This window comes from Ramularia collo-cygni (assembly GCF_900074925.1).
Source record: "Ramularia collo-cygni strain URUG2 genome assembly, contig: RCC_scaffold09, whole genome shotgun sequence".
In the NCBI taxonomy this organism is placed as follows: Eukaryota; Fungi; Ascomycota; class Dothideomycetes; order Mycosphaerellales; family Mycosphaerellaceae; genus Ramularia; species Ramularia collo-cygni.
In genome coordinates this window covers 572,824-587,993 of record NW_019716263.1, presented here as the reverse complement: position 1 = coordinate 587,993, position 15,170 = coordinate 572,824, and the positions used below count along the sequence as shown (strand labels likewise).

The 15,170-nt window shown below is 53.5% G+C and overlaps 5 protein-coding genes; 3 read left to right on the top strand and 2 right to left on the bottom strand.

Annotated features, from left to right (window-relative positions):
• Positions 1-45: 45 nt before the first annotated feature.
• Positions 46-864, bottom strand: RCC_06309 (uncharacterized protein; the record flags this gene model as incomplete). XM_023771570.1 has 3 exons in its annotated part: positions 46-570; positions 656-784; positions 850-864. 3 exons carry the CDS (start codon positions 862-864, stop codon positions 46-48), a joined length of 669 nt encoding a protein of 222 aa, XP_023627338.1.
• Positions 865-3,258: 2,394 nt separating this feature from the next.
• On the top strand, positions 3,259-5,817 carry RCC_06308 (uncharacterized protein; the record flags this gene model as incomplete). XM_023771569.1 has 7 exons in its annotated part: positions 3,259-3,379; positions 3,432-3,483; positions 3,539-3,776; positions 3,831-4,527; positions 4,689-5,627; positions 5,678-5,738; positions 5,796-5,817. The coding sequence occupies 7 exons, from the start codon at positions 3,259-3,261 to the stop codon at positions 5,815-5,817; spliced, it is 2,130 nt and encodes a 709-aa protein (XP_023627337.1).
• Positions 5,818-6,385: 568 nt separating this feature from the next.
• Positions 6,386-7,021, bottom strand: RCC_06307 (uncharacterized protein; the record flags this gene model as incomplete). The annotated part of the gene is made up of 1 exon (XM_023771568.1): positions 6,386-7,021. The coding sequence occupies one exon, from the start codon at positions 7,019-7,021 to the stop codon at positions 6,386-6,388; it is 636 nt and encodes a 211-aa protein (XP_023627336.1).
• Positions 7,022-7,259: 238 nt separating this feature from the next.
• Positions 7,260-13,382, top strand: RCC_06306 (uncharacterized protein; the record flags this gene model as incomplete). Its single annotated transcript, XM_023771567.1, has 1 exon — positions 7,260-13,382. The coding sequence occupies one exon, from the start codon at positions 7,260-7,262 to the stop codon at positions 13,380-13,382; it is 6,123 nt and encodes a 2,040-aa protein (XP_023627335.1).
• Positions 13,383-13,878: 496 nt separating this feature from the next.
• Positions 13,879-15,074, top strand: RCC_06305 (uncharacterized protein; the record flags this gene model as incomplete). XM_023771566.1 has 5 exons in its annotated part: positions 13,879-13,930; positions 14,054-14,168; positions 14,227-14,579; positions 14,631-14,686; positions 14,736-15,074. 5 exons carry the CDS (start codon positions 13,879-13,881, stop codon positions 15,072-15,074), a joined length of 915 nt encoding a protein of 304 aa, XP_023627334.1.
• Between the last annotated feature and the right edge of the window lie 96 nt (positions 15,075-15,170).

Sequence of the window (15,170 nt, the reverse complement as noted above, 5' to 3'; positions counted from 1 at the left end):
GTACATAACAGCCTCTGAGATACCCAACTATTTCGTAATTGTCAACTATATTTTCGCCTTTGCAGCTGTGCCCACTTGTCTGCCAAAGACATAGCTGATCTCGCGGAAACTTTTGCCGGCCTCGCCGTACAACTCATTTCTAAGCACGCTGAATACTCCCATCTTGGCCTTGGGTGCCAGCCGCCTTGCGAGATTCAATGCAGCGTCGAGCATCTTGTCCGGTTCGGCGATCTCATCGACGATGCCATCTGCGAGGGCCTGCTCGCCAGTCCATCGTGCAGCCTCCAGAAGCATCTTCCTAGCGATCTCGGGACGTAGTTTCATCCGCGGCAGAGCTCCAATTCCCGGGAAAGAAAGTCCAAGGTTCACCGGAGGCATGGAGATGTAGCCTCGCTTCGAATTCATCACCCGGTAATCATGGCTCAAGGCGAACGGACCCGCGCCTCCAAAAGTGTGGCCCGTTATCAGGGCTATTGTCGGAAAGGGAAAGTCCATCAACGTGGCCAACAGGGGATAGAAACCTTCGGAATTTGCGGAAGGGTTGTTGTCTGCTTCGTCTAGCTCCAGACCCTAAGTATGCGTTGCCTGCACGTCAGACGAAAACATTCACTTGGTTCGAAGCTGCCTTGGCGTAAGCTAATGATGATCAACTCACGGTGCAGAAGAACTTGGCATCGTTGCCTTTGGTGATGACTGCCCCTTCGCTGTTCTCGCCCAGGATCTTCCGGACTGTGTGGTATGCTGCAATCAGCTTCTGTGCGTATTGTGAGTTGATTCGGTTTTCCTGGTCTCATTGTCAGATCCTCATCGGTTGAATGTAATAATGTAATGTAAGGTATGCAACTTTACCGGTGCTTTTCGCATCGTGAGTACAAAGACATTTCCATCGTATCGATCCAAGGCCAGGTCCGGCTCATTGATCACAGATTCTGGCATCTTCGGATGTTGCGTGATTGTTGCAAGCAAAAGAGACTCTCCATCACGCCTGTCTCCAGGATTCGTGGTTGTGCTGTCAGCCACTGCCGAGGTCGAGACGGGGGGCCTCTCCCCGCAGTCAGCTCCGTCCCCGCTCTCCGTACTGGTGAGCCTGAATCAAATTCTGACTATTACTCCTCGCATTTGTTTGCAACAGACAGCGAGCCTACGTCTCTATGAGAATCAGTCAAACTGTGTAATGCTGCTCTCTCACCGGCAAATGTCGCATCACGTTCAGAGCTGCAAGGCTACAATTCTGGCGACTTGGAAATCAGACCTCCCTTTGGAAGACAGGTTGATGTAACGAATTGATCTAAGTAAAGAATGGCGCCGTGGAGAATGTCGGTCATCTTTGACATGTACCCGACAGTCTGCAACGTGCTTACCTTACAAGTCGCCTGCCTTACGAACGCCTTGGAACAACAGAACGCCATCTCACGAGGCACTTGTTGACCAGAAGGGGCAGAAATCTTTCATGGCAAGGCTCTCCTGCAAGATACATGTCCTCAGAATCGTACCAAGACTCCTGAGGAAGACGCTATGGATGCGCGCATATCTGAACGAAAATGTTCCTCGCAATGTAATGTTCTTTGCGAAACAGGTTCACCCGGAACCCTGATGTCCATCCCTTCACAACCTAAGGTACCCTTGAACATCATCACACGCTGACTTACTGTACCATGTCAGTCGAGACCATGCAGCAGGGCATCATATACGACTCTTGCGGTAACTTGTGAGCCTCGCCTGCATGGAAGCTGCCATCAATCCATCCGTGATACGACATTGCACGTGGTATCCGCGGCTGCATAATGCAAAATGCTCGCCTTGCTTTCATGGGGACATCCCGACGCCAAATGATCCACGACAGCTAGCGAAGTGATCTGAGACCAGGATCTTCGGAACACCACCTTAGCCGCTGCATTCCACGGCCTTGGCATATCCAACAGAGGACATGTCTTCTCGTGGATCGGGTCCTTCTTCTGCATGTGGAGGGCCCGAAAAACTTGGTTTCCGCTTCATGTCGTTTTCGCACAGCAGGTGGAACGTGCAGAAGATGAAGCCAAGTGACAAAAAGGTAGGGAACGAGGCGCTCATTCTTAACTCGTCTGTGAGATGCAAGTTGATTCCCTGCACCAGACATATGGGCCAAGCACAGACTGGACTGATTGGTGGTTCAACCTGCGATAGTGCATTGCAGAATCCGTCAGGCAGTCATTCGGTGAAGAGTCTTCGTGTAGCCTTCTACTAGCGTTCATTCGGGCTCGCATCACACAGGCAAGGAACATTGYGCTGTGTTTGAGACTGAAATGACCGCGATCTCGGGCATGGATAAGCTTGCGTGTCCATGCAGTCGCACCCTTGAAGCATAGGATGTGGTATGCAAGATAAAATGCGAGTGAATCGTGGACCGAGATGATGAATGTGACCGAATGCCAGCCCAGAAAAGCATGCCAGTGCAAGATGAAGCACATCATCTTGAACATCGCTCAATTTGGAGCCTGAGTGCAGTGAACATGCTCTCCACCCAAGCGCTTGGTGGCATGAATTCGATGCTGCGTGCCAAGCATGTTTGATCGCTCTGAAAAGCCGGCGGAGCTGTACGGAAGGGCAGGACACCTATCCACCGGCCAAGCGMACCTGCTTGTATCCAATCATCTAATTTATGTAGAGGTGGTGGTAGCAGCTTCAGTGGGTTCGGGTTGTCTGTCGCACCTATTTCGTGACCAGGGACCGTGCTTGCCCGCCAGAGCATTACCTTATGTCCATCCACGTATCGGCAACAGTTGACCATCGCGGGATGCCTTCTTGGCAACATTTGCTGCGTGCGGGTGGGAGTATGTCCACAGTTGCAACGAGCGCTCGGGCGATGGCCGGAAATGAACCAGTGCTCCAGGCACGAGTTCCTCCTCAGTACACAGGGCCCGCTGACGTGGTAAGGTAACGGCCCGATCGTAAACGGAACGAATGGTTCTCGTTGACTTCGACGAGCGACATCAGGCATCTCCCGATTGGAAGGTGTACAGGCTATTTCCTTGTTGACGAAGAAGCACTCATGGAAAGTGGTGGGTTGCTCCTGTTAAGCGACCTCGCGTCTCGCAGCGCGACATACCAAGGTCCATATACCGCTGACCTGCTATCTTGGACCTGGAGCTATAGGTCGCCAGAGTTGGCGCCGTCATCAGGCCTGGTCCCTTTTCTACCTTCACTCATAAGCCGATACTTATCGTCAGCGTTGGCAAATTCTACTGCATCTTTCAAGCTTCACGGTACTGTGGCATCGCAATGGCTTTCATCTCCCTTATCGTTATTGTGGCCGTGGTGGTCGTTGTGGCTATTGCAACCCGCGTTGGCTCATCYAGGAGGTCCAAAGCATCCCTGGGGAAAAGACTTCCAGGTCCTAAAGGTATGCTTCCAAAGCACAGTGTCGACGTCGAACAGTATCTCATTATGTCCAGGACTACCTATCATCGGCAGTATACACCAGCTTCCCACGAAGTGCACCTGGATGTAAGCCCTCGACACAATAGGGACGTCATTGTAGAACTCCGCTGACATTGGACAGGAAATTCCACGAATGGGGCGAACAATATGGCCCGATATATCAAGTCAATCTCGCTGGACACAACCACATCTTCCTCTGCCGTGATGAGATTGCCCACGACTTACTGTCAAAGCGAAGCAGCATCTATTCCGACAGGCCGTTCATCCCCGGGTTGGAGCAGGACAATCGTACCAGCGGTCAGTATCTACCGTTGATGAGCCACAACTTATTATGGTCGCGTCAGCGTAGATTCGCCAAGGTGGGTCACTAATTGCGGTCTCGTATGAAGAGTGAATAGGCTAACACCAACCAGCAAATCATGGACAAGTCCAACAGCGAATCTTTCTACGCCTATCCAGAACTCGAATCGATACGACTCCTATTCGAGCTCATGGCCGACCCGGCGAAGTACAACGTTGCTCTTGAGTCATTCGTGGCCCGTGTGACATGTCGGCTCGCGTGGGGTACATCGGCTCCCGCAGATGAACTGAAGCAGCGTGCTCGTGAGCTGCTGATTGGCGTCTCGCCCGCTGGAGCTTTGGGAAACAGGCTTCCGGCTGTGATGTCGTTGCCGGAATGGATAAGCCCAGCCAAGGCCTGGGAAGCGCGCCGCAACCGCACCGAGAAGTCCTTCTTCGAGACCATGCAGGCAGAGGTCAAAGCAACCATGGCTAATACCTCTTCATCAACAAAAGCAAGCTCTACCCAGTCCTGGACGAGGATGTTCTTGGAGAACCAATCGCTCTGGGGCTTCTCCTCACCTCTAGAAGGGGCATATGCAGTTGGCATGCACGGCATTGCAGGCGCTCTCACGATTGCCGCACCAATGCAAAGCTTTTGTTTGGCCTTGTGCCACTACCCACAGTATCAGCCGGTCCTTCACGAGGAAATCGAACGCGTGTTAGGCGACCGGATGCCTTTGCTGAGTGATATGCCAGATATGCCAGTTCTCCGCGCATTCATCAGAGAAACTTTGCGTTGGCGCCCGGCTGTACCGACAGGGATTCCCCGTAAGTAAAATGGAGCGCAAAAGTCATCCCACGCAGATATTGAAAGACAGTGCCAACGAAGAGACCTCTACGCAGCTGTGAACTGCTGGGATCTTGGAGCCCTGGGATCTGCCCGCCCCGRATGTCTGAGACAACGCTGACCCTTTGCCCTCTGCTTTCAGACACAGTCATCAAAGATGACAACTATAATGGCTACCACATCCCTGCCGGCTCGACTATGCATGCATTCGAATGGTCCATCTCGCGAGACCCTGATGTATTCATCGATCCTGACGCATTCAATCCCCTACGATGGCTCGATGCCAAATTTCCGACCTTTCGTGAGCCTTTAACCAAGCACCCGACGATCACAAATTACTCTCAGTTCGGGTACGGCCGACGAACATGTCAAGGCATGCACGTTACCGACGCCGACCTTTTCGTTGGCTTGGGTAGCGTCGCGTGGCTGTTTTCCATCCACGCCGATCCAGGCACGGTTGTCACAGAAAGCACGTCCATTGAGACATCCGTTCAAGACTACATGAGTAGTGTTACAAGCCAATTCTGCGATGAATCTGGCCAATCCTCGGCTGGTAGCTTCAGCTCTGACGATGGTCAATTCGTGTCCGTGCGCCGACAAATGCGCGATTCGCTGACGAGCTTCTTCAACGATTCCGCCATAAGCATCCCCGGCGAGTATCCGAAAGACGAAGAATACGAATCGATTGATTCAGTGCTCACGTGGACCGAAAATGCACTTTCTGCTCCATCGGGCGCGTCTGCTGGAWTGCCGAATGTGATCGACGACAGCTCACCGATCGTGTTGAGCACACCAATCTCGCAGGAGCCATCAAGACTTCCAGGAATCGCTGAAGAAGCAAGAGAGATGACAAAGGCTATCGATGGAATGCCAGGTTCCTACGACTTACAGCAGCAGGCAGCATGTCCACAGGTTCTGACAACGCCGATCGAGGGCTCAAAATCCTACGAGAATGACCCAACCATGAATTTCTCGACGCTGCTGATTGCAAAGCCTATGCCGTTCAAGTTCCAGCTTCGCATCCGCAACCGGGAGCGTGCTGAATACGTCGCCCAGGAATGGATCAAGAATGATATGAAGGGTCCGGAAACACCAAATCCTCAACACAAGATCTCCGCTAACATTTATCAGGAGAATTCCAGAAGTCGAAAGTTTATTGGAGGAACGGAACGGCAGGAGATGCCCAGTGTGGGTGAGCGAATCAAGATTAGCCTTTCTTTTTCTTTGAACTGATACTGACATTCTACAGCTGGGGAGACGTGTTTGCGTAAGGGTCGATTTGTTGGTTTGAGTGACCAGTAGTCGAAACCTTGGATAGTGCTGAGCCGTTGCGCCGTTTCTGAACACAAGATGTCGTAGAGCTATAGAGCATCTTAGAGGCTGGAAATGCCGTATATGTGACTAGTGCTGCAAGTCTTGACCCGGCTCAAAGCCTCGTGGTCCCTAGAAGGGCTCCGGACTGAAGAGTGTCTCCGAGGATGACAAGGCGAGCCACGGTTGTACATCGCTACCTTTTATAGCTGGTCCTTGAATTCGCTTCAGCCTTTGGTAGAACGCTGCCATGCGATGAGGTTCCAGTGAATGAGAGGAAGATCAGACGCAGGACAGACAATGTTGGTCTACGCCTCTCGATCCAACTCCGGCCCCTCTTACTTCCTTCTCAATCTCAAGAACATACCTAGCTTGGGAGTGCTCCGGCTTGATCATCGAAGTTGGGCGTTGGCGAGAGCATGAAGCTTTCTCACGGCTGCGCAACGCATTACTGCATCTTTACAGATCCATCTCTGGCATTGCGGACAGGCCCTGTGCGCGTGGCTAGATCCTTGAATTCTGCCTCCCTCACATCAAGAACTTCGGCCGCTTCGCTGGCTCTGGCTGATCAGACGGCGTTGTCAAGGGGGCGTTCCGGACCTGGTCCTTGGCTCTTCGCTCCTCGACCTTCTGTGCACGCTTCGCTTCCCGTCTTTTGGAGCCTTCCAGTAACATGTCGGTCTCTTCCAACTCCTTCATGACCTGCTCCCATTCTTTCTCCTGCTCCGGGTCACCCGTGCCTAGCGCCCGCTTCACGTCCACGTCCTCGCCGTTCTTCACTTTTTGAATGACTTCGCGCAACAGCTCTAGTTTGGCATCTGTCTGTCGCGTAAAATTGAGCATATCTCGACGGATGGCGATGATGTTGATGGCATTGGAGCCAACCACAATTCCCAGTATCAGGAAGATGATTCCCGTCCGCCTCTCCTCCGCACCAGCACTTCTCCTGGCGGATCTTTCTGCTGCTTCTGTAGCATCGGCCGGGCGTCGGAAGGGGCGTGGTATCAGCGACTTCCAGAAGGATGGGCTGGCGACATGTGGCAGCCTCGATGCTCCTTCATCGTACAGCCTTGCCGCACCCGCAAAGCTGCGGCGCTGCGTCTGATACCTAAGGCCTTGTCGGCATACGTCGCGCGGTATGAAGAGTGCTCGTGACGGCGCCATTTGGAGATGTCCTGTAGTGCTACCACTTCACCAATGTGGTCATCCCGACTCCCGACGTCGAAGTCCAGTGAATGCCAAGGCGTTGCTCGGCCAACACTTTCGGTGCGGTCCGTTCCCCGATGTGCGTCAAACCACATCGCGTCCAACGTCTTCGCGAATGACCGGCGAAAGCAACGCAGAGCAAGGATGTACATATCTGGAAATAACTTATAGCAAAGCTCGCCGTCAATTGGCAATAATGGCGACTCTAGAGTCACTGGCAGAGGCCGTCCGGAATGCCATCACGTCAGGCAGTGCCACCCCGTCCACGGTCACCACTCTCCACACTTTGCTCGGCGGCGTACCAAATTCTGGGAGCCAATTGGAAACGACCAGTCGAAGTGCACCAAAGATAACCACAACTTCGAGGACTACGAAGACGACGAAGCCAGTGAAGCCGGCGGCAAAGGCTGTCAGGAAAGATAATGCATTCCAGATTCATGACGACAATTCCAGAGCATTGTCTCCCAAGGCGCGATATGCTCTTGCCACCGAGGTTATCAACATCGGGTTGAAAGTGCTCTCCGAGGCCACTACGAACATTTCCAAATCTAGAAGAAGAGAACCCTCTGTGATTCGGTCCGATGATGCTGCAACACCGCGAAGACATTCCAGGACTTCGTCGTTGTCACAGCGAGCACTGCAGATTCGGTCTGGCAACGTCACTCCTGTCCGCCAATCTCCAGTCAAGCCCTCCGTCTTGTCCCGGACATCGTCCCGATCTTCTATCGGAAGTCTACCACCAACCACAGTGCATGTCACTGCAGTAGCAGAATGTGTACGATTGGGATTTTCAGCACTAGGGTTGATGGACGCGCAGAAAATAGGAGTCAAGCCCCTCCCCAAGCTACAGTTGGAGACTGGTATGCTCTCACTCGCGGGCATGCTGATCGCCCTACGGTTGGACGCATTGGCTATCAAGGAGTTGCGAGCAGTAAAGCGAATGTTGGAGTCGTCGCAGAACACAACTGTAAAGAAACGATCAGCTGGTATGAATACTCCGGTTCATGAGAATCTGGCCAGCTTGCTAAGTCTGGACTTGGACTTCGAGGCTCACCCAGAAGCCATCCCTGTGGCGATTACATACCAGCTCCACCTTCTGAGAATGATCACCAACTCGAAGAAGCCGGCTACGATTGAGGATGCCTCGCAACATCTGATGCTGGAGACCCGCGGCTCACCTGGATCTCTCATACTTCTATCTGCCAGGACTGTTGGTAACGAGGCAAGGGCTGTGAGACAGCTCGAAGCGCTTGCTCAGAGCTTATTGCAACTTTGTCCGAGCGTGTCCAAATCCGCAGACGAGGCAGCTGCAGATCCAAGTCGGAGTCCATCCCCACTTACAGTCTTCCAGTTGCAAATTTCGGCTTTGCGGCTACGGCAACAAGCCTGGAATATTACTAAACGCATGGTCGATCTGCAGAAAGAGGTTGCAGAACCATTCGCCAAATGTATGACAACTCTCATTCGGAGAGTTGAATCTCCAAAGCAAGCCGTGTCCATACACAAAGCATGTTCTGCTGCTCATGAAGCTTTGGGCCTGGMCGCAGACGATGCTCAAAGTCCGTGCAGTATGACGCTCTCAAGAACCTTCGCAGTACTGGCAGATGGGGCGGCTCTCCCCGATCTGGCGTATGCCTGGGCTGAAAACGCTGTCAAGAATGGCCGGAGTCTTGACAGCACTCACGCTCGCTTCCTTGCTGCCCTGGCCCTCAGACTATCACTTTTCATGAGAGCACCACGATCTTCATACGACCTCGGCGATGTCGCTTCAGACATCTGCCACATCACTCAATGCCTTCATGACCGGCCTGCTGGCAGCAAGTCAGATTACGACCAGCTTTTAGCCGAGATTGCACGTCTTTCGGGCGCTAAAACTGATCTAATCGGAAATCCAGACATTCACGAAGCATGGAAAAAGCTCGTACAGTCGGCTGCTGGTTTCGCTTCAAGAACTACAGGACTGTTCCCTGGCAACGGCTCACGCACCGCTATGATGATCGTCCATGCGGCTTTGCTAAACAGCAAATCGTCAGACGAGCTAATCTCCTGGGTTTCAAAGGATACCGCAAGCCTCTTTCAGCACGCTGGAGCCTTACATGCGATCGCTAAATCTGCAATGACGATGCCGATGACCCAAGCTTGGGATTCCACGAGCGAGACTCTGGCATTCGCAAGAACACTACGAGCTATTGTAGCAAAGGCGGTGACTATAGAGAGTGGGAAATACACATCTATGATTTTCGACGACGATGACTTGGAACCTGATGAGTCTGGCGCTCTACTGGAATGGCAACTCACCTGCGTACTGGAGATGGCTTATAAGATGAGACACCAGAAGGCTCTACAGTGTATTGTGCCGTATATCCTGAAGAGGCTCCTGACACTGTACTCGGTGGATCTGCACCCGGTTCGTCGCTGCAGGATTGCAGCACTGGCGATGCGTGTTCGAGAGCAGTTCCCGGGTCTGCTTGACCCGCACGTTCTCCAACCTTTCTTGGAGGTTCCCTTGATTGACATTGATACACTGGGCAAAGATTCTGGCTTGCGTTGTTACGCTTCTGACATCAACGCATCTTTCGGGATCTCGCTGGCATTCCATAACGGTCCAGTGGCGGTGTCCCAACTTAGCTCCGACCTACAGACATGGCAACATCTTCTCGAGACATGTCATGAGGGCAGCGAAAGCCTTGCAAACGTTGTGGATAACCCTGCGAATCTGCTTTCGCAATTAGGATCTCTCGAGGCCTATGCTGGAGTAATGGGCGACGACATCAAACGGCTCCAAATTGCCCGGATGTTGTTGAGGGCCAGTGAGCTGTGCGATGTTCGGCCTGGGGATCGTTGCTGCTACGGTCTAAGAGTCTCTGCCGCCTACTTATCACTTGGCTGGGCTGAGAGCGCAGATGTGGCTCTCGCGAAGGCTCTGCAGGTTGCAGAAAAAGACGCCTGCTCAGGTATCCCAGCCCTTGCGTACTACCTCGRCAAAGCAGAGCAACTGCTGGCTCTGGACAAAGTCGAAGACTGTCAGAGCATGCTGGACAAGGCTCGCGAGATACGTCAAGATGTGGAACCGCTCAAGGTGAAGTCTCACCAGAGCAAAGAATACAAGCTTCTACATGGGCGTAGCTGGCTTCTGCAATCACGATGCTTTCTAGCTGCCGGGGTGCCCCACGACTCCCTGCGCGCTGCAAAACGGTCTGCCAGAGTGTTTAATAGCATTTGGTCTGGTATAGAGCGTGCCACAGACCAAAAATCGCAGACAGACATAAGTGAGATAGAAAGAGAGCCTGAGGAGAGCTCCATGGAAGACCTCAGCAAGAAAGTAAGCAAGCTCAATCTTAAGCCCGCTACTCGCGACTCCAAGACATCGGCGTGTGCTGAGGTCAGAGGTGCTGCGTTCTGGCCAGTAGCACGCTTGTTATGTCAGGCGCTGATGCATCTTGCTGATGTCTATGCGCACCATGGAGTGTTTAACGAAGCAAATTATAGCTCAGAGCAGGCTATGCGGATAGCGGAATCCATACAGTCTCAGCTACTCCTCTCAAGGGTACGCTCCCATCGCAGCATACTTCTGGCAGCCGGAGGACGTGTTGAGGACGCGGAACTGTGTCTCGCACAAGATATTTGTGACGCCTCGAACAGCACTTCTCTGGAACGAATCGAGCGCCTCAGAGCAAAATGCGCGCTTAGTGTCAAGACTTACGAGCTTGAAACCGCATTCAATTATCTCAATGAAGCCGTGACCATGACACAAGCTCTGCAGGTTGCTGAGTACGGCACTGAGATGGGCTCCCTTGCGACGACAAAAGGAACCGGCTCTGCTACGAATTTGGACAAAAAAGCATCGACGAAAAGGGCGTCAAGGTCTGCCAACGCGAAGACGGTTCCAAGAACGAGAGTGGTTCCCAAGGCTGCCCGAGCAGTTGTTTTTCCCAAGAGTGGGAAGAGATTGTCTCACTTAGCTGGCTCTCACGGCTCACAAGCGCACGGAACCGGCGTCTGCTATATGCTACGAAAGCTCGAAGCTCAATTGATTGTTCAGAGTGCAATCATATCGCTCAAGCTCGACCATCCGAATGGTGCGACCTTGCCAGGAATGGAAGATGCTCTCGCATATCTCCCTGCCTCTTTCGCTCGGTGCCAGGTTGAACATGAATCGGCTATGCGCAAGGTTACAAGCATTCTTGGAGCTGACTTCGCACTCAACGTACTGCCTGAGTCCACGGTGTCTTTTCCGGCGATAACAGAGGCCAAGCTAGCGGATGATTCACCGGTTTCTGGCCCGAAGCCTGGCCCCAAGGGCAAACGGCTCGTCAAGACCACGAAGCGGAAAGCCAGCCCACAAGGGTCCCTCGAATATCTGCTACTGACGGCACAACAGTGCCTCATTCTAGACGGATCAGCTGCGCGGCTGTTCAGCACGTCTGAGACACACAGGCAATACTCTTTGCTGACCAACACTGCCATGCTGCTCTCTGCCACGACAAGTGGTACGGAATCGAGCGCACTACATCAGATATGCAAGACTCTTGCTGTGGAGGTTCCTCGGATGCATGCTGCTAGATGCCAACTTGTCATTGCTGAGCTGGAAAAGGAGACCTTCCAAGCATCCGACCTCCTTGCTTGGCCGACTTCGAAAGCTGGAAATTTCGGAAGCGAGATCATAACAGACCAGTTTCAAGAACAATATGTGGACATCCTGCCTGGTCCGTGGACTGCTGTTTCTATTGGCCTTGATCAAGAYGGCGACGAACTTTACATCACCCGATACCGTCGTGGCCAGACGCCGCTCGTTCTGCGCCTACCCTTCTCTCGCCAGAAGTCAGAGGATACAGACGACGATATCTTCGACTACAGAGTGGGCAGCGAGGAGTTGAAGGAAATCGTCGAACTGTCTAATTACAGCTGTCATAATGTTGATTCGGGGACAAAGGGTGCAAAGAGTAATTGGTGGAGCGAGCGCGAGGCCCTCGACCTGCGATTGCATGAGCTGCTTGTCAACATCGAAAATGTCTGGCTGGGCGGATTCCGAGGAGCCCTGTCGCAGCAGCCTATTGATTCGGATCAACTCATTCGATTTCGCAAAGACTTCGAAACAGTGCTGGATCGCCACCTTCCGTCACGACGGGCGGTCAAGCGAGGCACGAAGAAGCTCTTGCTGGCAGACCAGGTTCTTGAGCTCTTCATCGGCCTCGGGAGTGATCAAGACGGAGAGGTAGACCTGGATGAGCCACTCTCGGATCTGCTTTACTTTGTTGTGGATATGCTACAGTTCAATGGAGAGCGCAACGCCTACGATGAAGTAGATTTTGACAGCATGGCGATCGAGGTGTTGGACGCGCTGCGATCCTACCACGACAGCGTGGATGTCGAAGGCCAAGAGGGAGCTCACCTGATACTGGTGCTTGATCGAAGATTGCAAGCTTTCCCTTGGGAGAGTTTACCTTGCTTGCAGAGTTCCAGCGTGAGCCGGGTCGACAGCATGCTCTGTCTGCGTGATCGTATCGTGGAGATGAGAAGAAGATGCGGCGACGAAAGTGATCGTTATTTTGTCACTCGTCAATCAGGAACCTACATCCTGAATCCATCGGCTGATCTCAAGAATACTGAAGCCACAATTATGCCCGAGCTGTCAAAGCTTGCGCAAGCTGAAGGCGCGGAGTGGAAGGCCATCGTGCAAAGAGCACCTACTGAGGAAGAATTCAGCAACGCGCTTGCCACTTCTTCGACGCTTTTGTACTTCGGTCATGGAGCCGGCTCGCAGTACATCCGACCACGAGCTATTCGGCGTTTGGAAGCATGCAGCGAAGTCGTGTGGTTGATGGGCTGCTCGTCTGGTGCTGTCACAGAGCACGACGAACTTGAGCCTTTCGCAGTCCCGCTAGCATACCTAGTCGCGGGTCAGGGAGCCGACGCAGGAGATGAAGGCAATGCCAGATGTATGGCTGTCGTTGCAAATCTGTGGGACGTCACAGACAAAGACATTGATCGCTTCTCGTTGGCGGTTGGTGAGGAATGGGGCTTGTGGGGCTCTCAAGAGCATTCTTGCAAGGCACCGGTGAAGACACCAAGGAAAAGACAGGCTGTGGCTGCCCCTTTAACGCCGCAAAGAGGCGCAAAGACGCCAAAAACCCCCAAAGTGCGGAAAACACCTGCGCCAACTCGCACACCTGCCAGAAGTCGAAGTCGTGCAAGGGATGTTGCGAAGGAGCAAAGTCTGGCTGAAGCTGTGGCAAAGAGTCGGGATGCGTGCTATCTCAGATATCTGAACGGTGCTGCGCCTGTTGTATACGGCGTGCCTGTGTATCTGGGACCATGATGTAAATGGTAGGATAGCAATTGCTGGGTTTAGCGAGGTGTTTGTCGTAATGAAGAAGGATATCTGATCAAGCCGACCTGTGCTGGTATCGACGTGAACAATAATGTGAATGATGTGAATGATGTCGTTTGAGTGACGCTGCAGCAGGGATCACATGTCATGTCCCGGGTCACCTGCATGCGCTCCCTTCCCTTGCTTCCTTCTCTCGAGCAAAGCACGCTGGTTTTCTAGCACCACATCACCTCATCTCCAACATCACATCATCACCACATTTGGAGGGTGACATTTCTGACTTTAATACTCTTTTCAGCACACAAGTTCCACGCCGTTTGAACAGTTCACGTCACGTCACTTCACAGTCCAGTCCAGCAGCGCGTTTGCACCGCGCTTCCACTTCAGCCGCATCCGCCAGCGCTTACTCACCAAGCAAACAAGAACCTCACCCTCCACCACATCACACCAACCCGCACATCCACGACCTCCATCCTCCGCTATCATGGCCGACCTCGACACCTACCGCGAGGATGCTGATCAGCGCACCTACGAGGGTACGTCACTTGCCTTGCGGCCGGCGCGTGCAGCAACTTCAGCTCCACGGGAAACAGCTGGCCACGCCGATCAGCACTACCGCCAGCGCCAACCATACTCACAACTAACCTCAACACGTGCAGATGACCGCGAACGCGACTACACCACGCGTGATCGCTCGCGCTCCCCCGTCGTCGACCGCGATGGCGACATCGACACACGTCCTCGCGACGAGCCCACCAACGGCCGCGGTGATCGGTGAGACTGCGCCTTCCACAGCCTCGCCGGTGATGATTCAGTACTAATATTGCAACAGTGAGAGACAACCTTCGAAACGCAACTACGGCAACGACGAAGAAGACGAGTCTACCAACCCCGGATCCAACCTCTTCGTCACTGGCATTCACCCTCGTCTGAGCGAGGAGGAGGTCACCCGACTCTTCGAGAAGTACGGCCAGGTTGAGAAGTGCAACATCATGCGCGACCCACACACTCGCGACTCCCGTGGATTCGGATTCGTCAACATGGCGACGGCAGACGAGGCCGACGCTGCCAAGGAGGCGTTGCAGGGCGAGATCTACGAGGGCCGTACGTTGAGCATCGAGAAGGCGCGTCGTGCTAGGCCACGTACACCTACTCCAGGCAAATACTTCGGCCCACCTAAGAGAGGTTCGTTGCTACCCGCCCGGATGCGCCACTGCCTTTCTAATGACAATACAGAGGACGGTCGCGGCCCACCACCTGGCCGCGAATTTGGCCGTGGAGATCGCTACAACGTACGTTCGTCCATATCCACCTTTCAGCAGCATCTCTAACTTTTTCTAGGACCGTGGATACGGCCGTCGCGATGACTACCGCCGTGGAGGTGGTGGTGGATACCGTGACCGCTACGACGATCGCGGAGACCGCGGTGGTGGCGGTRGCTATGGCGGCCGCCGTGACGACTACGGCCCGCCACGCACCGACCGATACGCTTCTTCTCGTGGTGATGACAGATACGGCGGTGAGCGTCGCGGTGGTGGAGGTGGCTATGGTGGCTACGAGCGCGCGCCACGCGGACCTCCTCCAGAAGGTGCGGGCTACGACGCTGCTGCCCCTCGCGATGCTGCTCGTGAGCCTCCGCCAGCCCGCAACTACGACCGTGAGCCACGCCGTTACGACTAAGATTTTACGGCAAAGGTAGATTGAGAGCATTATCGGAGCTGATCACCAGGCGTTGAGGAGCTTGCACCAGGGCCTTGTGGCAAAAAGATCGAGTCA